The 23,980-nt window shown below is 43.5% G+C and overlaps 1 protein-coding gene across 1 annotated transcript in view; it reads right to left on the reverse strand.

Moving 5' to 3' along the window:
• The window catches only part of COLGALT2 (collagen beta(1-O)galactosyltransferase 2), a 145,487-nt gene that overhangs the window by 52,256 nt on the left and 69,251 nt on the right, over window positions 1-23,980 (reverse strand). Inside the window, exon 2 of the mRNA XM_029618516.1 lies at window positions 4,451-4,561. Coding sequence (XP_029474376.1) covers window positions 4,451-4,561 — 111 coding nt within the window. The remainder of the gene's footprint in view (window positions 1-4,450; window positions 4,562-23,980) is intronic.

Here is a 23,980-nt window from a genome sequence, read left to right on the forward strand (position 1 = left end):
TGAAACTTAATGAGTCTCCTAACATAGCAAGTTTTTGATTTATATTGTGTTTTCTCATACATGCTATATATTGGGTCTTTCTTAAAATATGGTACAAAGGACTGCATTTCCTGACACTTTTTTTGAATTTATCTATTGTTGAGATTTTGCCAGTATGATTTTAAAGCAACGGTTGTCTTCAATTTATATCTATGAATACATCATCATACAAAAGAACAGTGCTACACCTAATGATGCAGATACCTTTATTTGGTCTCATGGGAGGATTGATTTTGACAAGATGGTGTTGGAGTTTAGTGCTTTTCTACAATGTAATTTGTTCAATGTATCCATGGGGACTTGGAGTTTAAATCATCAAATGAATATGGAATACACTAATTGACTTAATAGCTATTCACCTAATGAACTCATGGAGCTATGGTGATTCATGTTCTTTGTAAATGAATGAAGTGGAGAAGGAGTCCATTGAGATGGAATTTTAACCTTATGGCTCTCTCTCTCTCTCACCAACTGTTCTACAATTTGTCTGTTGAGTCTTGACAGATATATCTTAGTGCTGGAAGGTATTTTGAAGAATTGTAGATAAACCTTCACTGGGAAGTGTTTTGAATCTCCACTTAGTGATGATTAGAAGAGCCCCTAACACGGTGAAAAACAAAAGTGCGGCTGCATCAGTACTATCCCTCTCGTTCTGTGAAATTTTTTTTTTTTCCAGAAGTCATGCTGCCTTCTTCTTGTTGGACTTTCAGTGAATGAAAACTGGGGTAGTTTTTCAAAAGGCATCAGAGCTCTCCATGGGTTTTGTGTATCAGTGGATCTGGCCTCCTGGCAGCTTAAGAAGTAGTTTGTTTTTCATCCCCATCCTCCTGCCCCAATATTAACACCAGTGGAAATACCTTGATGTTTTCTGAACAAGATTACAGAGGGCATCACGTATCCCCACATTTCTGTTCACCTTCTTTTGTAAACATTTTTTCATTTCTCACAGAAATCGCTTCTAGTTTAACATTTTTCAATATAAACGTTTCTAAATGCAAAATATAAATTTATTTATTTTTTTAAGATCAATGATGAAGACCTATAAAAGAGTCCACATTAAATTATACAAGGTCCTCTTAGTATTTCACTCACTTTGCTTTTTTACAGCTTTCACTGGATTTGGGAGCATTTCAGTTAGGGTACTTCTTATGGGTGTTTGTTCTGGGTTTACTATATTGCAAAAAATAAAAGATTCAACCTGTTCCTTATAACATGAAGCTATCTGGTTACCTTACCTATCATACTGTTTGCATCCATTCTGTACCTGCATTGCATTTTCCATGTTGACTACAGAATCATAACCAATAAGAGAAAAGTGCAAAACTTTATTATCACAATTTTCAAAAATTTTTTAGAAATGTGTCCATACTAATTAAAATCACACATACACTCATTCACACCTTAAAACATCACAGAATACACACAAATGCCAGTATATAAGACTCCACTGAGCCTATATAAATATACAATACCCTTTTGGATATAACCTAAATACCCTGTGGGATTTCCACAGGGTATATTTATGTAGGCTCAGTGGAGTCTTATATACTGGCATTTGTGTGTATTCTGTGATGTTTTAAGGTGTGAATGAGTGTATGTGTGATTTTAATTAGTATGGACACATTTCTAAAAAATTTTTGAAAATTGTGATAATAAAGTTTTGCACTTTTCTCTTATTGGTTGTGATGATATAGCTTATAGAGAAAATAGTTCTGGTTACCCCGTGAGTGTACCTTGTACGACTTCAGAATAATATACATTGCTGAAATAACATTAATAAACTTCGTCATAGAATGACTTAACCTAAATTTAGACTTGCACAAAGAGAAGTAATTCAGCTAGGTCCAGGGGACTGTGCTGTTCAGAGTGCAAAGGATATCTGGCATATCACACCTTTCATAACCGTAATTAAGGACTAGGGGCCTCATTTTCTAAAGTATCGCAGGCCTGCGATACTTTAGGGAATGAGGGGCGGGGGGCCGAAACGGGGGGGCGGGCCTGCGCTGCCGATTTCACACCAATGGCGCCACCATAGGAGGTGTAGCTATTGGGCGCGAACTCGGACGCGAAAAGGGCCTTACCTTTTCGTCGTCCGCGGCGTCTTAGCGGAGTCGGCCCTGGTGACGCCCTGACTCCTCCTCTTCCAGGGCAGACTCCACCCCCCATTTTGGTATCGCACGCGATAAGGGACATTTCGCGTGCTAAACGTCCCTTATCATGTGCGATCCGGGTGGAAAATGAGACCCCTAGGTCCGCTAGGCTGCAAAATTCCAAAGTGTGTAAAATATTATGCACAACAGTAAATCTCTGCAGGACTGAGTTCAATATACACCAAGCTGATACAAATGTTTCTTATGCAGCACAGGTAAAAATGCCATAAGCCAGCTATACTCAAGTAACTTAGCCACTTACAAGAATTCTGCAGGGAAAAAAAATGTTATTTGGCTAATTTTATTCCCCAAACAGATGATGTGCAGATCCTCATCCCCATTAAGGACTCTCTACCCAACGCTCTGAAAATCTGGGATACCGCCCTTGCAGAAATAAAGAATCTCCTCACGGAAAACTTTCTAGCAATAAATACCTGCAAAACAGAGCTACTCATCATCTCTCCACAAAGCAACATCCCCCTCAACCCTACCAATTATCCACAAGCTGGCCCTCTCTCTTTACAGCAGGTCCGCAGCCTCGGTATTATCATAGACAACCATTTCTCATTAAAAAAATTCATTGCGGCCACTGTCAAAAATGGCTTCTTTAAACTCCATACTCTTAAAAGAATTAGATCTCTCCTGCACCTGCACGACTTCCGAACAGTTCTACAAGCTATAATATTGTCAAAACAGGACTACTGTAATTCTATCCTGCTAGGACTGCCAAAAAATTCGCTACAACCTTTACAGATACTACAAAACGCAGCCGCCCGAATACTCACCAACGCATACCGCCATGAACACATTACGCCCGTACTCCAATACCTTCACTGGCTACCAGTAGCATCTAGGATTACATACAAAGTCCTTACCCTCATACACAAATCCATCTACAACCAAGATATGCAATGGTTCTCTGACCATTTCACATTCCACAAATCCAATAGACCTACAAGAACAAGGCACCAAGCCAAACTCCAGACTCCCACGCTCAAACATATCAAGCATGTTTCAACGAGAGAACGATCATTTACCATAGCAGGAACCAACTTTTGGAATAAAATGCCCACAGACCTGCGCCTGGAGCCCTGTCATAAGAAATTTAAACAAAACTTAAAAACTTGGCTTTTCAGACAAGCCTATACATAATGACCTCCCACTCTTCAAAATTGCCGTCCTCTCCTTCCCCTCTCCTTCACACACTTTAACTCTAAGGTCATCTCTCTCTGGTAAAAAATCATTTGAACACATAGGGGCGGATTTTCAGAGCCCTGCTCGCCTAAATCCGCCTAAATCCGGGCGGATTTAGGCGAGCAGGGCCCTGCGCGCCGGTGCGCCTATGTTCAATAGGCCTACCGGCGCGCGCAGACCCCGGGACTCGCGTAAGTCCCGGGGTTTTCAGAGGGGGCATGTTGGGGGCGTGTCAGGGGGTGGGCCCGATCCGCACGGCGTTTTCGGGGCGTGTCGGGAGCATTTCGGGGTGGGCCCGGGGGCGTGGTTACGGCCCGGGGCGTGGCCGCGCCCTCCGGACCCGCCCCCAGGTCGCGTCCCGGCGCGCTAGCGGCCCGCTGGCGCGCGGGGATTTACGCCTCCCTCTGGGAGGCGTAAATCCCCCGACAAAGGTAAGGGGGGGGTTTAGACAGGGCCGAGCGGGTGGGTTAGGTAGGGGAAGGGAGGGGAAGGTGAGGGGAGGGCAAAAGAAAGTTCCCTCCGAGGCCGCTCCGATTTCGGAGCGGCCTCGGAGGGAACGGAGGTAGGCTGCGCGGCTCGGCGCACGCCGGCTATATGGAATCGATAGCCTTGCGCGCACCGATCCCGGATTTGCGCGGCTACGCGCGTATCTACTAAAATCCAGCATACTTTTATTTGCGCCTGATGCGCCAACAAAAGTATGCCAAATCACGCTATTTGAAAATCTACCCCATAATGTACTTTCATACATTTTCTTACCCCACACCAAATACACCCCAATCCTTACTCCTCTTACTGCATTTGCTTGAATGTACCTAATTATACATAGTTTCTCCCAGGAGATTAGGCTGGATTCAATTGTACTATATGTTGATCTATTGCTATGTTCATTGACCTCATTTGATATATGCTTGTTCTTTCTAAATTGATTGTAAAGCTTGTTGCTAAATTATGGTTCATTGTAAACCGAGGTGATGTTTGGAACGTGCCGCGGTACATAAAAACCTTTAAATAAATAAATAAATAAAATGTACAAGGATAATTTATAGAGAATTCTCCGTACTCACCAAGGCTCATCCATCGGTCTCCACTCAACAAAGTGATAGAGGTCTTGCACATTCTTCAGCCATTCTCTCAGCAAAGCTGTGGTGTTGTCGATGTTGTGATCTGTCGCCGCCCTGGTGGGAGAAGCATGTTGCATCAATTACAGTAGCATATCACCAAGTGGCATCCTGCCCTCTCATGGCTCTTTTTCTTTCTGTATTCCTCTTATTTGTCACTTTTTCTCTTTCTCCCAGCATATCTTATTTCTTGTAGCAATAGTTTTGTTTCGACTAGAAGAGCACACCTTGTAATTCCACCACAAGCCTCAGGCTTTAAAAATTGTTCTTGACGTCATTCTGGAGCCATTTACATCGTACTGATGATGAAAACACCAGTAAGGGGCCCTCATCAAGGCCAATGAGCGATTGATCAATTTGAGTATGAGAGATGGGCACTTAACCTGACTGGCCAATAAATCATAACCTCCTCTTCAACTCCTTTATTTTTCCCAGTCAAGGATCAAATTATTTAACATCCCCCCTCCCCCACTAAATCTGATATTATTATTGATACTTTAACCTTGGTATGGTAAAGGGGACGTTAGACTTCAAAGGCTTTTTAACTGCCACACTTTACTCACAATGTATTAAAAAAATAAAAAGCTTACTTTAAAATATAAAAACTAGACCAAAAGCAAAAAAAAACAAACCACAAAACAGTTATTAGACGCATATTGTACAAATTTTTTTTTTAATTAGCCATCCCATTGTAGTTACAGGATGGAGGGGACTCGAGTCCTGTTTAAGGTGGTGAAAAAAGCCCTTGATGGCAAGGGGACCCAAAATCACTGCAAACAGTATGTGTAATATCCTGGTGAGCCACATCCCATCCTGAGTTTGTGCTTCCTATTAGTTTAGCTCTGTCTGTTCACCACCCCAAGTTTAGGGACAGCACCACCAAGCTCCCAGGGCTCAGCGGTTCAGGTTCCAGACAAGGACAGACCAAGAAAGAATGGGGTGGATCTTAAAGCCCTGCGCTGGCGCGCCTATTTTGCATAAGCTGCCGGCGCGCGCAAAGCCCTGGGACGCGCGTAAGTCCCAGGGCTTCATAAAAGGGGCGGGAGGGGGCGTGTCCGAGGGCATGTCCGGGGTCAGGGGGCGGTCCGAAGCGGGTCCAGGGGCGTGGCGATGGTTCGGGGGCAGGCCGGGAGGGCGGTCCCAAGTCCCCCGGCACTGCGGCCTGTGCCGGGGAATGCCGAGGCGGCGCGCACAAGTTACGCCTGCCTCAAGCAGGCGTAATTTGTACAGCAAAGGTAGGGGGGGGATTTAGGTAGGGCTGGGGGGTGGGTTAGATAGGGTAAGGGAGGGGAACGCGGAAGGAAAGTTCCCTCTGAGGCAGGCCGCGCGGCTCGGCGTGCGCAGGCTGCCGATTTTGCGGCTACGCGCATATCTTATAAAATCCGGCGTACTTTTTAAAGATCTACCTCAAATGAGAGCAATTAATCTAGTCAGTCTAGTCTAGTCCCCTTCTTGAGGCTGCTTTCAAATCCTAGCCACCTCTCGACAGTAAATATACTTCCCATAGACTCTTGTTTGTCATGTATGTCTTGACTGTCTCTTAAGTGTGTATGTACAGTGCTGTGTATATCTAGTAGCACTTTAGAAATTATAAATAGTAGTAGTAATGTAAATGTGCTTAGTCCAGTCTCGATCCTCAGTCCTGATCTCTGAAATACGTCCGGAAGCTACAGTTTGTTATGCCTTGCAGAAAGGAAACATTAAGTGCCAGTAAAGGCCAAATCAGCTACCTAGCTATGGAAAGAAAGTGTGCACAAAAAAATGATACTTCCATAATGCACTAATCCAGGGTCCAGGGCTGTGGAACAAACATAGAACAATGAACGCCAGCCCCAAGAAAGCTTACAACGTATGTGGGAACCTGAGGCAAGGGTAGATCAAGGTCACAATGAGTATCCAGAAGCAGGCCTGGAATTCAAGTCTCCTGCTTCCTTCCATATTACTTTAACCATTAGGCCACACACCTCGCCTTTTAAAACGATGAACCAAGCAAAAAGGAGAGATATACTGGAGGAACAAGTTTGGTACTAATCTACTATAGAAAGAAGGAAAAAAAAGAGAAAACATTAAAACTAAAAGCAAACAGAGGTCCGTGTGCTGTGTATCAATTCTGCAGTGAGCTTGAAATATTTCCATTCACTGCTCATTTGTGCTGCAGCTACTAAGTATTCTTTGCTATTTGTGCCCTGAGTGGTGGTGTCAAAGGAGCACTGAAAAGTGTTTTGCAAGTCTTCATTCATCTACAGAAAAGTGCTGTCAACAAAGCAAGCCTCTGTGCACTGGCTGCATCTTCAGTTTACTCAGGGCATTGTGGCAGGCAGCTGAAAAACCTAATACCCAGGCAGTACTTTTCCAGCTACTTGCAAACCTCCTTTGCTCCGCCCACCTGGGAGGCGGCCTTTCTTCTGGGTCATCACTGCAAACACTCGGGACTGTAGACAAAGGCACTGCTCCCAGCCCCAAGGTGCATTTCTCTCAGGACTTAGAAGTGTGGCTTTTACTATCTGCCCTATTCCAATTACAAACATCATATAAATTTAGGAGGCAATTTTCAAATTATTTGCATTGAGACAAAGTCCACGGGTACTGTTTACCTGCAGCCTCTCTGCACAAATTTTGAAAGCAAAAGTATGCACACGTTGATTTTTACAAAACTTGAACAAAGTTGATTATTATAGCCATGCACACACACACAATTTACAGTTTGAGTCATTTGCTTCACCTTTTATTCATGCATTTTTGGTTCATTTAGTTTGTTTTAGTAAATGCCATTTTGAGTGCATAGAATTGAACTTTATGCACATAAGTTATATTTGTGCACATACAGATGAATTTTCAAAGGAGTTACGCATGTTAATGTAACATACCATCATAGCAATTTTCAACAACCATTTACTCAAGTACAGTGCAATTGCGTGGGAAAATCCTACGGACAATTTAATGACATATATTGTAGCAGTTTTTCAAAAAGGCCACATACTCAAACCCCAGTTTTACTCATGTAATTGCTTTTTAAAATCAGGCCTATAGAATCACATTTTCTAGGCACATATACTGCCAAAACAAATGGAAATGAATGCACATCCCTATTGATGACTTTTACTTAATTGCAAAATACTTCTTTAAGGAGCCGATTGAGAGTGGGAGACTAGGAGGCTGTGGGATTTGAAGGTGGAGGGTGGTGGTGAAAAAGAGGTGGTGGTTCAGAGTTTATTACTCGGCAATGGTAGATATTTATTATTAGCATGGAGTTGACTGTCTTAAGGATTCCAGACTGGAATGAATTAGTCGTACAATACCACTGTCTGTACACTTGCCAGGCTGTAACTAGGAGAAATCTGACAACCCTAAACATATGACCATCTAAATCTGAACGGTTCGGTAATTCCAGTTAACAAAAAATGTACTTTGCTGGAAACATGGTTTGACATTGCTGCCCTGCAGCAGGAGTGCTTTTCTCACATGTTATTGATGGGGGCAGACAAGCCAACCTCATGGAAATTTATGAAAGGCTGGATCAAGTTTCTTATACATATGTCCCTTCATGTGCTGGAAAAGCTCAACTTGGTCTAACTGCCTGACTGACTCAGAATCTTCCTACATGTAAAGTCCAGAAAAATATAAGGAACCTGCTCAGCCTCTAAGGTGAGAATATTCACAATACTTCCTGGTAAGCTGAAAATGTGCACCAAGTCAAGTAGAAAGAGGCACGGCAGATGTGCTCCTCCAAGTAGGGCCAGTTGCAGAACATTTTTTTTTTATTTTTAAATATTGTACAGCAGAATCCTTTTTTATTTCTATGTTTGCTCAAAACTTTATATTGATATGTTCCATGGTTTTTTTATTATTTTACTGCCTGAAATTGTGTGTTGCATTTTCTGCTTTTGTATTTATTCAATTTTAAGTCTGTGTACTTTGATATTCTAATTTTGGCCACTGCTTTGATAGTGAATTTCGGTATGCTAAAAGTATAATCGATAATACTAAAAGCTCAGCAGCTCAGGCTGCTAGAGGAAAGCTTCAGGGCCACAGCAGAGAGGCCAAAGGCCAAAGAAGGTTTCAGGGTATTAATAGAACCCGTGGGATGTCTTTTCAAATAGACTGCATTTTATTGTCAAGGTAGAATTGCTTGTGGTGAAAAATGACATTTGACCTCAGGTAAATGTTTTATGCATTTTAAAAGAGGGAATGAGGAGGAATGACTTGCACATTTGACACATTTCAGCTCTTTTACTGACAAGCATTGAAGACCTGGCAAACAGTGGTTTTAAGTATTTTAAAAGGAAGTCACTGTTTTTGCAAACTGCCTGAACTGTGTTCTTGCCTTGAGAAATGGGTGAGTGTGTATAAAGCAGGTATGCTTGGCTGACCGACATCAAAACACTGCTTCTTCACACCTCACTCCCCTTTCCAAGAAGGAACATTAGGTAATGGAGAGAATATAGTAATAGATATATTTTTATTTTTGTCACACAGCAGATTCAAGACTGCATGAGGGGGACCTTCAAAACAAACCAAACCAAACTGCACAGCCTACTGCAGAAGTCCAGGCTACATTTTGTGTAACTGGACTGAGCTTTGTCAAGAGGTTTTTGGGGCACTGAAAGAGGTTTTCTGTGTAGCTTATATTTTAGGGGAAAAGCTACATTAATATTTACTGCATGCACACATGAATCACATGGTATCTTGGTTTGCTTTCATCCAGGGACGGATTGTGGGAAAATAGTGGCCCGGGGGATTTTTCTCCATACTGGCCCATGGGTACCCAATTACACATACAATTTGGTGAGTCACCAAATACAGAATAAAGGGACCATAAAATATGCACAGACAAACTGAACTGGAAATCACAACAAGTTAGACTGTATGTAATGCAGCAATGGAAAACCAGAAAATACCATCATTCCTCATAAAACAACAAACAATAAAATCAAGAACTATAAAACATCAGAATAGGAAAATCATACTTAAAATATATTTTTCAAAACAGCTGATGAATAGAACCTCCAGTAATTTAACTCAGGGAAATTTTCAAAAATTTGTATATAACACCAATAAAATATTTCAAAAAGAGCAGACATCAAATAATATTCAATAATTAAAACTAATAAGGATTTTAAAAAGCCCCTGCTTTCCCTTTCTGTGGGAGCTCTTGATTTCCAGTCACCCTGATATTGTCGAGGACTAGGAGGTTATCCTCTCTCTCTCACACATACACTGTCACATACATACACATTCATGCTCTTATACCCACCATAACCTCTCGCTCTCACTGACACTGACACACTCAGGCTCTAAGACACTGACACACTCAGGCTCTAAGACACTCTCCCCCCCTCCACACACAAACTTACTCCCTTGGATTTTCTCATACACACTCATGCTCTCACGCTCACTGGCTCCCTCACATACTCACAAACCCACACACCCAGGCAAGCTCACAGTCGTTCTCACACTCACACACTGACCCCCAGGCAGGCTCCCATTCATTTTCACACCACTCCCTCCCCATCCCCCAGGAATGCACACATTCATTCTCACACACACAGACCCCCAGGCAGGCACCCATGCATTCACACACATACACCCCCAGGCAGAGTCCCATTCATACACATGCACACACTAAAGGCAGACCCCCCTCTCTTTTGCCAGCAACCTCGGAACCTCTCTCATTCCTTTGCTGCCACTGTCACTGATGCCGCGTGGCTATTGGGGAGGTGCCGATTGCTGCTACTGACACTGAAGCCCATTCTGCTGCCTCCTCTGTGCAGGTCCCGTGGGCTTCCACTTTCTCCATGCTGATCTCGTACATTGTGAGATCCGCATAGAGAAAGTGCTATTCTTGCACATTCCCAAAGATTACATGTGCCAATCACTAAAAAGTAATTTTTTTTTTTTTTTACCTTTGCTGTCTGATCTTAGTTTTCTAATTGGTTGGTCACAGGCTTTTCCCCACCTTCCCTTTCTTATTTTTTTTTTCCAATTCCTTTTATATTATCTTTTTTTCTGTTTCTTTTCTCTCCATCTTCTTCCCTCAAACACACAGTCAGGTTCTAATTCTCACATGCATTTCTCTCTCTCACACACACACAGGCTCTCACTGTCACATGCTCTCTCATATAAAATCATTCATACACAATCTCTTACTGGCACATGCTGTCTGACTCTCACACACACACAGACTCTCTCTCACTCCCACATGCTGTCTTGCTCAAGCACAGGCTCTCACTGTCACATGCTCTCTCTCATATAATCATTCATACACACACACAGGCTCTCACTCTCACATGCTCTCTCTCATACAATCATTCATACACACACACAGGTTCTCACTGTCACATGCTCTCTCTCATACAATCATTCATACACACAGTCTCTCACTGGCACATGCTGTCTGACTCTCACACACACAGGCTCTCTCTCACTCCCACATGCTGTCTTGCTCAAGCACAGGCTCTCACTGTCACATGCTGTCTCTCTCTCACACACAGAGGCTCTCACAACCTGTCTCTGCAAACATTTACCGGTAGGTCCTCACTCTCACACACAATCTCTCAACTCATCTCATACACGCACTCTACAGGCCCTCAGCCTCTCTCTCACCTCTGTGCCTCCTCTTTGTGGGTCGCCGCAGGATGGGCTCTGCAGCGGCCCTGATCTTCTTGGGCTGCGGCAGCCCTGCTACTGGCCTCTTCCTCTTCTCGGGCCGCTGCGACTTCGAATTCACAGCGGCCCGTAAGCACTGCTCCTCTTCTACACGCGCTGATGCTCCCTCCTCCTTCCTGCCCACGCGGCACCGGCAACGTTTACTTCCGAGGCCGCGCAGGCAGGAAGAAGGAGGAGCATCAGTGCATTTAAACGCGATCTTTTTCTTCGGGCCGTGGTGACGTGAGCCTCACCGCGGCTCTGCCGATCTGCCTGTCGCAGCACCGCATGAGCCTCCCTGTGCCCAGGGGCCTTGGCTCCCCTCGGGATACCACTGCTTGCAGCGCCCCAGGCCCAGGCCTAGTGCTTCCACCGGCCCTGCCGCAGGTTTCTCTTCAGGCCGCAGCGCCAGCAGACCCTCTTCTTGTCTTTGGCGGGGAAGTTTAAAAAAAAAAAAAAAAAATCACGTGATGGGAGCGACCGGCCCACCGGGGGAAGCCCAATCCGCCCCTGCTTTCATCGCAGGTATGCATCTACCATTGTTTTCTGTGAGGTCCATATTCAGACACAGTATCCGGCTAACTTTGGAGATATATTCAATAGTGAAACTGCACTATTGGATACCGCCGGCTATCTTAAAGTTAACTATAGCCTCCTAATTTTAGGACAGCTCTTTTGGCCCAGACAACCAGATAAGTCATGCGGCTAACTTACGGGCCGATACAGTACAGTGCGCTCCGGTGGAGCACACTGTTAACCCGCATTTGGACGCACGTTTTTGACGCGCTAGCTTTACCCCTTATTCAGTAAGGGGTAATAACACGCCGAAAACGCGTGTCCAACCCCCACCCCCCCGAAACTAATAGCGCCCGCAACATGCAAATGCATGTTGATGGCCCTATTAGTTATGCCCGCGCGATTCAGAAAGTAAAATGTGCAGCCAAACTGCACATTTTACTTTCAGAAATTAGCGCCTACCCAAAAAGGTAGGTGTTAATTTCTCACAGCACCGGGAAAGTGCACAGGAAAGCAGTAAAAACTGCTTTTCTGTGCACCCTCCGACTTAATATCATGGCGATATTAAGTCGGAGGTCCCAAAAGTTACAAATAGTTAAAAATTAAAAAAAAAAATTTTAAATGGGCCAGTGGCTTGAAAACCGGACGCTCAATTTTGCCGGCATCCGGTTTCCGAACCTGTGGCTGTCAGCGGGTTTAAGAACTAACGCCGGCAAAATTGAGCGTTGGCTGTCAAACCCGCTGACAGCCACCACTCCTGTCAAAAAGGAGGCGCTAGGGACGCGCTAGTGTCCCTAGCACCTCTTTTTACCGCGGACCCTAATTTAAATAAATTAATTTACTGAATTGCGCACACAGGAGAGTGGCCTGTGCGCGCGCCTGCTCTCCCGTGATTTTTACTGTATCAGCCTGTTAACCAGCTAACTCAACTCCTTCCAATTACGCTCTTGGGAACACCCCTAACTTAACCAGCTATATTTTATCCCAAATATTCATTTAGTCAACTAACTGCTTTTGAAGATGGTCCTCCTCATGTCCTATTTTCTTTTTAGCTTGACATTTGTTTCCTCTTTCCTGTTTTCCCTCACTGCAGACTAAAAAAAAAACTTCCAAGTACCCTTTGATTTCTTTTCTGTATAAATTACAGCTTGAGAGCTTCAGAAAGAAGCTCTCTTTGGAACAATGCAAGTATTAAGAAGAGATTTAGCAAAGATTTTGAGAGACTGAAATGGTTCCCAACATATGTTAGCTTTAGCGTGAGGTTCATTCCTGTCTCAGTGTGTACAAAACAAACCTATTTTGAGATACTACCCCCATGGCAGACTCTACTACTTCAGTTAAATTAATTCAAATTGAATGTTAATTACAGAATAGTTCAATCTTTTCTGAGACTGAAAATAGATATGAAAGACAAGCTTTGTTTTCAGCTTGGACATTTCTTGTTTTTAAGTGTGCAAAAAAAGGATTTATATGAAAAAAAGCATTTGAACAGTTCACCGCCTAGGTCTCCACCGCTCACTAATGTGGGAACATCCCAACCAAGGCAATAACCAAGGATTTTATGTACAAATATGGCCTAGAGGGGAAGCGCCGAGGCTGCCATAGTCTGATAAGTGGGACTACGCACTATGTGGTAGTGACTTCTTGCTGAAATGGTAAAACCAACACTGTTTCTTGGGTTTATTTCTCTCAGCCCTTCTGAAAAGTCAGAAAACAATACAACAAAATCCTTCACCTCCTGCCCTGCTTGGTAGGCTCTGTTCCCTTCTAGCATAGCTTAGTATAAAGTCAGTACTACATAGCATCACCGATACAAGTTTTAGCACCCCGTGCCTGTATGACGTTAGAAAGGCTGAGAGTCCTCATGGACTAAGGACTGCATTAAGCTAGATCTGTAATTTTTATTGGTTTGCTCTGGTCGTCTGTATGCTCATTGATACATATCATTGACTTTAGAGACGACACAATCTTGTATAATGAATACAATTGTATTTTAAAGATATTTAGTAAATAAAGGCTTTATAAAAATAATAAAGAATGGCAGATAGTCAGTGAGACTTCCATGAATAAAGTCAGACCAACAGACTTGCCGACTGTCTTCAGCAGCATTTAACCATCTTTCCACTCTCTTCCTCTGAGAAGTTCCAGTGCAAATAAACCAGAGGCTGTCATCTCCCTCTTCAGAGTTGCTAATAGTTGGCATACGCCTTGCCTGTTGCAAACAGAAGTAATAATTCCTCTCCCCCAAAACCATCACCCTAAGGTTGAAAAACATCACTCTGTTTGATCGATAACATTAACGGGGCAGATTAGACAGGTCGTAAAGTCCTCATCAGTTGTCAGATTCTGTTTTGGTTTTGGCCCGGCAGTTTTCTCCTGTTCCGTTGGGCTTCCAGCTCAAATCAGAACCAGCCTCTATTGGTCTACAGTCTGACCTATACACCTTCATTCACAACTTGGGGTTTATTCCCATATTTTTATATCCCCCCCCCCCCCTCCCAACTCAGCCCAGTGACAATCCACAAAACTGCAGCTCCCGCAGGAACTCAACTAATGTAGACTCCAAGCCTGGCCTGTAGGTATTGCCCCCGAGGTTCCAGCCATGACGCATACAAAAGGAGGCCCTGCGCGTGCGCCTAGGTGATTCCGGAAGTAAGATGGCAGTCGGCAGCACCACACCTTCCTGGGGATGCCGGTGTTGGTTGGCAGGGAAAAAAGAGGTGAGCATGAGAGGTCACAGCCGTCTGCGACCGATGGGTGCAACACAAAGTGCATGAAGCACTGGTTAAGGAAACCCCTGCACTCAGAGGGGCTCTCCGTGAAACCCAGGTGAAGGAGGCAGCTGTGATATTAGTCTGGAGGCTGGAGGTGAGGCAGACTGCAGTGGAACTACTGAAGGAGGAGCAACTGCTTGTGCAACTGGTAGTGTGTCCAGATTAGGCACCAGTCTGTCCAGAACCCTGGTGACCTGATTCAAGATGTTCTGCTGCTGTTGTATCTATTGGGCCATACTGGCAATGGCCTGCAGAGTGGCCAGAACTGCCAGGTCCATGACCTTAGCAAACTAACACTCAATGGAAAAGTGGACCCTTGGTGCTGTGGTGTGATTGGCACCACCTAGCGGGCAAGCCCTCTAGGCCACACTGACTGCTGGTGGAGAATCCCTGTGGCAGGACCAGCTGGAGCTTCACCTCTACTAGCCACCTCCACCGCAAGTTAAGCCTTTGGGTTCTGGCAGCCAGCAGATCTTAGGTAGGTTTTCAGCGTGGATGCTGAATGCGCAGTAGTTTCCCTAACTTCAGGACTCATAGTGGCCCCAGGAATCCCAGGTGATACAAGTTCTAGAGTTGCCGTTTCATATTCTCAGACTCATTTTGCAGCCTGACTGGCAGCATGCCTGTGCCTCACCAGACTGCTGCTGACACTGCTCTGTGTCTGAGCAATTGCACAAGGATAAACCTCAGCTACTTTTAACTTTGTAAACATACCTCGTACAAATATATTTAGAGAAGACTCTCTGAAATGTTTTCTTGAGCTTCTAGTTTCTATTCCTGTTTGTTTCTCTTTCTTATTATACATCACAAGGTACAGACAGTAGCAGAGTGTACATTGGTCATAGACATATTTCCCCAGGTAAGGCGAAAGCTATAAAATGGATGCTACTACACAACAGTTTAAAAACACACCCTCTCCAAAAAGAGAGAAGCATTTCAAGCTTATTAACGTAAATATTTGAATGATGAAGATGCCTGAGAAGCTGGAACCCAGCACTCTAAAAACTTAAAACCAGAAAGTAACTTAAATCGAAGCACTGATGGTAAAGGAAGCGCAAGGCAGTTTGAGTCAAGCTCAATCCAGTTAGATTTCAGCTTGGTTTGAGTTCCATGGGAAAAAAACTCTTATAAATATTTTTCCATTTTTATCTTGGCAAAATTAATGGAAATTTTAAAAAGTATGCAAGGAGATCCACCAAGTCCCAGAAATCCAGAGCAGATCTTGTGTAGAGCTATAAAGGATTTGAACAGGTCTGCTGAAGATTTTTGCCAGATCGGCCTCCATTTCTTCACCAAAAATGTGTACACCGCTATCACTGGGAAGGGAACCAATTTATTTTTATGTTAAAACTGAAATCCAATTTAAATTAAAGCTATTTTGTTTCTAAAAGCATGCAATACTATACTTTACTATACTTTAGCAACCTACATTCTTGGAAATGAATAATTCATTTCTTGATCTTTAGGTGATTTTTTTTCCCCAAATAATGTTGCAGGTCTTGTTTTAATGCAGACCATAAAGTTCGTTACATATGTTACACAGATATTCCTCACACTCTCTTTTACACTTTTTTCAATTGCAAGCTCATTTCTTTAAAATTCTCTTCCCAGTATCAACGAGCATTTTAACCTCACAGAAGAATTGAAATGAAGTGGTCTATGTGCAAAGCCATATTAAAATCGGCCATTAACAGGTTGATTTTAAATGTATTAGTACTGAGTTTAATATCTGATGTATTAAATAAACCTCATTATGCAAATCAAGTTTTATGGGCATCACATGCCCTCGTTACAAGGTCCAAATGCATTGGGCATTAAATAGATCATTAACGCACGAGATGTAAAGTTTTTGCATTAACGATGCCAAATTTCTTCTCCTTTCCCACCTCAAGTCACACCCAAGCCCCTTTGCTGGTGTTTGCTCCATCCCCCAGGAGGACAGGTCCTTTTTTGGAAGACCCTTCCCAGAGACCTCCGGGCCCCATGACCCCTCCCCAAAGCGCACACACATCTCTCCGAGTACCATATCTGGATCTTCCAATCTTCGTAAGTAAGAGGGAGCCAGTCTCTTTCCTGCCAGTTGAGGTAATGAATTCAAAATGGCACCTGCGACACTGAATTCCAAACAATGTGGCCCACATTTTGTTATCCAGATCAGAGCATCACAGGTACCATTTTGAATTTGTCTGAAATGACAGGCGGGAGACAGTCTATCTCCTGCCTACAAATATTGGAAGGCCCAGTGGTTCTGATACCTGGGAATTTGTGAGGGGGGCAAGGAGCATGCAGTACTTCACTGGAGCAGGGAGGCAAACCCTCAGGGAAAAGACTACCCCTCAGGGGTTTGTTGGGGGTGGGGGGGGGGGGGAGTTGAGGAGGAAATTAAGAATGCCATCAGGGCATGCATTAGCCTCACTAGAATATAAATCAAGTTACTTAACACGATTAACAATAACCCATATTAAATATTAATGAGCTGCTCTGCATGCATTTGTATGTTAAACAGCTCATTTAAATGTTTCTTACATTAAATTGCATTAACGCAAATGAATATTAACTAAGACAAGCATTTCATGCAGTTTATTAGACAGACCCCAAGTCACTTATTTTGAGTGAATTATAGCATTGTCAAAGAAGCAAATATTGTATTGGCCTGAATATAAGATTCTGTTTTGTTTTGGGGCATGTTGGTTCTTTCTTTCTCCTGCTCCTTCCAGCTCAGTTGGAACCCAGTGCCAGGATCCTGAAGCCTTCATTTGTAGGGGAGTTTCCCCTATTTTATATCTCCCATTGCAACAAATCTAGTCTGGTCACTGCACTGATAGTGCTGAGCTGGGGGCCATGCTCCTGGACTTCTTGAACCCTGAAATCATAGACCTTAAATCCTGTCACTAGGTGTCCCTGCCCACCCCCGAAAGCTCTGAATGCTATTCCCACAACATTCCCAGCCCCAGCTGAACCAGAGAGAATGAAAAACCAGGGACTTTCCACATGGCGGTGCCCAGCCTTACCACTTGGGCCACCAGGCTGCAAGATGTTTCCATCATTTTACAACTGTGGCCAAGGTGCCATCCCTCTCAAAGCCTGTTGCCAAATGCCGCACTTCCCCCACCAGCCACTGGCCTGTCAGACTCCTCCAACCCATAGGCATTGCCATAGGGGGTAGGGGATCATAGGTGATAGTACAGAAGTAGTTTATAGGTTAGAGTAGCAGGCTGAGAACCAAGAAAGCCAAGGGAAAAGGAATCAGTCGTTGCACAACAGCGACACCCAGTGGCCAGATTTAGGGTCCATGATTGTGGGATTCCGAAAGAAGTTCTGGTGTACAGTCCCCGGCTGAGGACTGTTGCTATCATGACTGGAATAAAGTTAGTTGGGAATAGGATATAAAATAGGAGAAAAATTCCCTGAGTGCTTGCAAATGAAGAGTCAGGACGCCAGATCCCAGCCTTCATTCTGACTGAACTGGAAGAACAAAGGAGCAGGAGCAAACTGCAAAGTCAACAGTAAAATAGTTCTGAGGCCCTGATTATCCCCCTTTAACAAGGCTTTTCTAGATCAAATCTTGCTTCAAATTCTGTAACATGTTAATAGCTTCATCATAACACCCATAGTATGACAGTGTCTGATAATCTGAAGATGGCGAAGCTATGTGACAAGGCGATAGCTAAAGCCAGAAGAATGCTGGACTGTAGGGAGAAAGGAATAACCAGTAAGAAAAAAGAAGTGATAATGCCATGGACAGGTCCTTAGTGAGGCCTCACTTGGAGTTTTGTGTTCAATACTGGTGCCCATATCTCAAAAAAGATAAAGTCAGGATAGAGGCAGTCCAAAGAAGAGCAACCAACATGATGAGGTGTCAGCATTGGAAGACTTATGAGGATAGGCTGAAGGATCTGAATATGATGCCCTGGAAGAGAGGAGGTGTGGGGGAGATATGATACAGACCTTCAGATATCTGAAAGGATTTAATGATGCACAATTGTCAAATCTTTTCAGATGGAAAGAAATCAATAGAATTAGGGGTCATGAAATGAAACTCCAGGGAGGACGACTCAGAACCAGTGTCAGAAAATATTTCTTCATGGAGAGGGTGGTGAATGCATGGAATGCCCTTCCGGAAGAGGTGGTGAAGATGAAAACAGTGAAGGAATTCAAAGGGGAATGGGATAAACACTGTGGATCCCTAAAGGCTAGAGGTTGGAAATAAAGAAAAGAGTTCATGTGGGTAACTGGTGGTAATTTACTGGTGTGGCAGTTGCTACCCTTAACAGTTAAGCCTTGATACTGTTAATACAACTCCATCATTGCTCTCTGCTTCAACGGCAGTGAGAAAAGGGGAATTGGATTCAGACAGCAACCAAGGGCCCCCACTTTTACGGTTTGGGGAACAAATAAAAATACACATGGAGTAACTAGCTGATGCTGCACTTACTACCCTTAATCACTAAGCCTGATACTTTTGATGCAACTCCAACATTGCTTTCTGTTTTCTTGGCAATGGTTAAGGGAAATTGGATTCGAACAGCATCCGAGGGCCCTGACTTTTACAGTCCTGTAAACTGATAAAGCATAGAGGTTACCTGCACAGTGCAGCGGATACTGGCATAAGCTTGCTGGGCAGACTGGGTGGATCATTTGGTCCTTTTCTGCCATCATTTCTATGTTTCTATGAGCTTCGTTATCCCTTTTCAGATATAGGGAGTTGCTCTCCTAATGTCATCAACATTTGAAATTAGGCAGTGTCAACTTGCTACACATAAATTAATTATCATATTGCCTCTTTTATATACAATTGTGTTCAAAAGTTTAAGAACCCCTGGTCAAACTGTATGTTTCATTGATTCTCTAAGTGAACAGAAGCTGACAACCTCTGCATGGGACAAAGTAAAACACAATGTCTTTCTGCAATTTTTAATGCAAAATTACTATTTGCTGATTTTAATAGACTGAATAAAGCAGTGAATATGGCATGCACATAAGTAAGGATACCCTTCCAGTTGATTCATTACTATTTAAAAAGAATAAATAAAAAAGGTTAAGGCCCAAAAAGTTGATTGGCGCATTAGGCCTTCAGTTAGTCAAGAGAAAACAATTCCACAGCTGAAAAAATACTCTGACCCTTCTAACCTCTCTCCTTGTGATGTTCTCTCTACTTTCAACAACCATGGGCTCCTCTAAGCAACAGTTGTCCCTGCACTTGAAAATGAAGATAACTCACTTTTATAAAGCAGGGGACACTGTTCCTGAGTCTATCCCCTTGGAGTTTCAAAATCATGACCCCTTATTCATATGATTTGATTGGGGTACCCAAACATTTTTCACACAACTATATGTTCAAAAGCAACATCATTGGAAGTGATGAGGAAAAACGATAAATTAATACAAAAATAGCAGAAAATTATTTTATTGTGCAAAAGAGCACATTCAAAACACAATTTAAGAAAATATTACATTAGATGTTAAAGATGAGCAATGGTGAAGTCAGAAAAACATGAAAGGATGTCAGGCACATTGCTCTTTGGCAAACATCAATGGCAGAAAGTTTTCAGTGTGGTTCCAGCAGCAGAAGTGGGTTTGAAGAAGATTACAGAATAACCCTTCCCCATCTCAGAATCCAGATGTTAGTGATGTCATCAAGTGGAACGTTAACCCCTGTAGGAAAATGTTAGGTTAGGGCCTAATCTAATGCAGGAGTCCAAGGGGTTTGCAGAGTACTTTACAGTTCTAAAAATTATATTTTGCTGGTGGAAAGCTAAGGGGACTTAGAAAGCACAGATGACCCGGACAGAAAACTTGATTAAAAAAAAAAAAAAGAAAAAAGATGGATATGCTAAATGTTTGAGTCTGGCTCCCAAGAGAATGCTCCTTGTTTTTCCAGACGAGCTCGGCATGTTCCCTGCCAATCTTGTAATTTACCTGGGAGACTCTGTGGGCTGTGTAGCAAGTCATTCCTTGTTTTTTTCCATCTTCTGTTTAGGTACAGAAGGTTTTGCCTGTCAGGGGCAGCCTGTGCAATCTGTCCTGCATGGCTGAGGAAACGTCTGTTTATTTGTGCAGTGGCTCGGAATACAAAGAAGAAGAGCACAGTAAAGCTCTCATACAGCCCTTGCAACCTGACACTCAGGAAAGAGTCAACATTTTGCTAGTGGACTTCACCAAACCAGAGTCTCCGACGTCCCTTCTTAGTATCTTACCATTTTTCCGTCAAAGATAAATAGACCCTTACCTGTTAAGAAAACAAAGGTGAATCTGTTTGGCCTCCTTGCTGTAGTTTTACTGGCAGCTAAAGACTAAAGTTGGAACAAACATTATCAATGTGCACACACATCCACATACTGTAATAATAGACAGCAATATATGCATTTATTCATTTTATCAGCCATCTAATAACTAGCAACAAAATTAAATCTAAGTACTCCTCGGTGCGGTTTCAAAAAAATGCGCATACCATCCCTTTCTCCCATGGGCTTGATTCACTGAAAATGAAGTACCAAGAACATTTTCTGTCAAAAAATCGTTTTGTTGAATTTGTTGAACAAAAATAATTGCATCTTATGGGGGCAATTTTAAATCCTACGCTTGCGGGGTACATTTGTGTGCGCTACCCGGCGCGCACAAATGTACACGCGATTATGTAACATGCGCACGCTGCCGCGTGTATGTTATAAAATCCGGGGTCGGCGCGCACAAGGGGGTACACACTTGTGAACCTTGCGTGCGCCGAGCCCAAGGGGAGCCCCGATGGCTTTCCCCGTTCCCTCCAGTCATGGCACTGCCTTGTGCAAATATGCTAAAAAATAATTACACAGCCCAAGTCTATAGGAATCAATGGGGAAACAAAAATATACAAAACCTCTTTATATATTTTATATATTTTCCATCATCTATGGGTCGGCCACTCTGTTAGACTCAAACACACATATTTGTGTTTCCTTTGGGGGCCACTTGATGCTCTATTCTGGATCCTTAATCTCTTCTCTTGGTTCTCTACCCAAAATTGTCCCTTAGGAATGGTAACTAACGGAGAAATTCAATTAACATGAGTTTTAGTCTAATTCTGAAATATGAACCCCTCCCCAGGGGGTTGCACATAACCACACATTGTGACAGGAGTTCATAGCAGAAATCTTGCAATATAGTTGAGGAAGTTAAAATGGGTTTTCAAGAGGCTGAACACGCACGCTGGCAGGAGTTAATTTATATTCAGATTGTGGGACTGCCAGGCACAAATCCAAGGCACGTATGTAATTGGGTGAATGGCATGCTGGCCAGCAGGTCTGTGAACGGAGCAGAGGTTGGTAACATATCTATGGCAGCTCCTTCTCTCGCAGGTTCTGTGCATCCGTAACAAAACTATTTTCCTTTTGCCAAGTGTGTTCTGAATCTCTCTTTTGACAACCGCTGCTACTGGGTAAAACCTGAATATTTCTTACCGTTCACCTTCCAGAGGCCATAATGACTGTGGGAGAGGGGAGCCCTAGAGGAACCCCCGCAGATGAACGTTATGGAACTCAGCTGCTAACAGTCCCGTGGGGAAAGAAAGAGGAAACGTCTGTTCTGTGGCAGTCCCTCCTGACTGCAGAATGTAACAGCACACAGCAAAATGTACTCAAGGCAGGCAGAATTCAATCCAGCACTGAATGATTGCACTGTTCGAAATTCTTAATGCCGATACAGGATTTTAAGATCAAAATGATTGCCCCATAGATTCTGACATTCTGCTGGGTCTACCACAGGTCAAGCATGGCTGATCTGACACCAAAGTACTGGTGGGGCCAATATTACATGTTTTATTATTTTAATAAGAAAGTTACTTTCTTTCCTAAAAGCACATTCCTTTACATTTGTGTGCATGAACAGCAAATTTCGAGTCCTGCAGCACTATAAGAGCCCAATTATTACAGTGCAGCCTCACTGTGCCCTGATCCAGTCTGCTATGACACCTCCCCACCAGCAGAGGCCTCCAGTGAGCTCTGTTCTGAGCTACCCGAGCCACCTGAATTAGCCTATGGTACAGCCTCCTCTACACCAGAGGTCCTCGGTGAGCTTCACGTCCCACCTTGCTAAGATCCGGCTTGCTGCTTGCATTACACCCAAGCTCCAGCCCCATTTAACCCTGCCTTGCCAGAACCTAGATGCCATTTCATGGAGTCACCCTTGGCTTTCAGATTTGGCCAGTCTTAACTTGCTCTATATTTTGTGGCCTCCGAGCCTTCCTGTTTCTTGGATCGTTGCCTTGAGGTCTATCTAGGCCTTACCTTGCCTTGCGGCCCCTGGGCCTTCTATCTCCTTGCACCATGCTCTGTGGCCTACTCAGGCCTTACTTTACTTGCGGCCTCTGGGCTTGCTCTTACTTTAGGCCTTACTCTGTGGCTTACTCAGGGCTCTCCTTGCTTAGTGGCCTCCAGGCCTTATTCTTAGAGGCCTTTGGGCCTTCTGTGTTGCTGCCTTCAGGTCTCAGTGTTCTCCGTTGTCCTCATCTTTCCTGCCCTAGTCTGCCTTGTATAGTCCTGTCCTTGTCTGGTCTGGTCTTGTCATGTCCTGCTCAGTCCAGTCCCCAGCATCCATTCCCTGCTTTGCCTTGCCAAAGCCTGTCTGTATCCAGCCCAATCCCTGCTCAGTATCCAAGCCTGTGTCTGTATCCAGTTCCAGCCTTTGTTCAGTATCCCGCCACTCTCCTGACCCAGCATCCAGTCCTCAGCTTTTTCCTTGTACCAATACCCCTGTCTCTGCCCTGTTTTGTCCAGCCTGTCCAGTTAAGGCCTACTGGTCCCCAGAACCCAAGAGTTCAACCTGCAGGGCGGGGGGAGACCTGCCCAGCTTCGAACCTTGATGTTCAGCAGTTGTAGCCAAGTCCTGCTGGCCCCCAGAACCCAAGGGCTCAACCTGCGGGAGGGAGGAAACTTGCTAGGCAGAAGATAAACCCAGATCCTGCACTGCGGGCTTGCTCTGTTCCTGAGAGCATGTTTCCAGACCCCAGCCCTCATGACACTTTGGAGATCATTTTCAAAAGGTTTTACATGTGTAAATGGGCTTTTGAAAATTGCTACTTTGACATATATTTAAAACATTTGTAGTCCACCTATAATTATAGAATTATGCTAAGTGAATAACATAACATTAAACAATAAAAACAAAGTAAGACACAAAATTCATATACATCTCATAATAACAAAGTTCTTGATCAATTAAAAGCTTCTCTAAATAATATGATTTTGAGCATTTTCCTAAAAGATTTCAAATCATGAAATGTTTGTAATTCTTCGGGTATGTCATTCCAAAGTTTAGGCCCCGTTACAGAAAGTGCATGATTTCTAGTCTTTTGTAATCAGGCTTTCTTTACTGTCGGGATCTCCAAAACATGTTGGTTAGAGGAGCATAACAAATAGGAGGGATGGAAGGACTTAAACATACTTGTTAAATAAACCGGTTAATCATTTCTTAAAGATTTAAAAACCAAAGTCAAAACTTGAAATTTAACACGTTGCAAAACTGGTAACCAGTGTAATTGACACAGTTAGGGAGTGATGTGCTTCTG

This window comes from Rhinatrema bivittatum, chromosome 10, assembly GCF_901001135.1.
Source record: "Rhinatrema bivittatum chromosome 10, aRhiBiv1.1, whole genome shotgun sequence".
Classification (NCBI taxonomy): Eukaryota; Metazoa; Chordata; class Amphibia; order Gymnophiona; family Rhinatrematidae; genus Rhinatrema; species Rhinatrema bivittatum.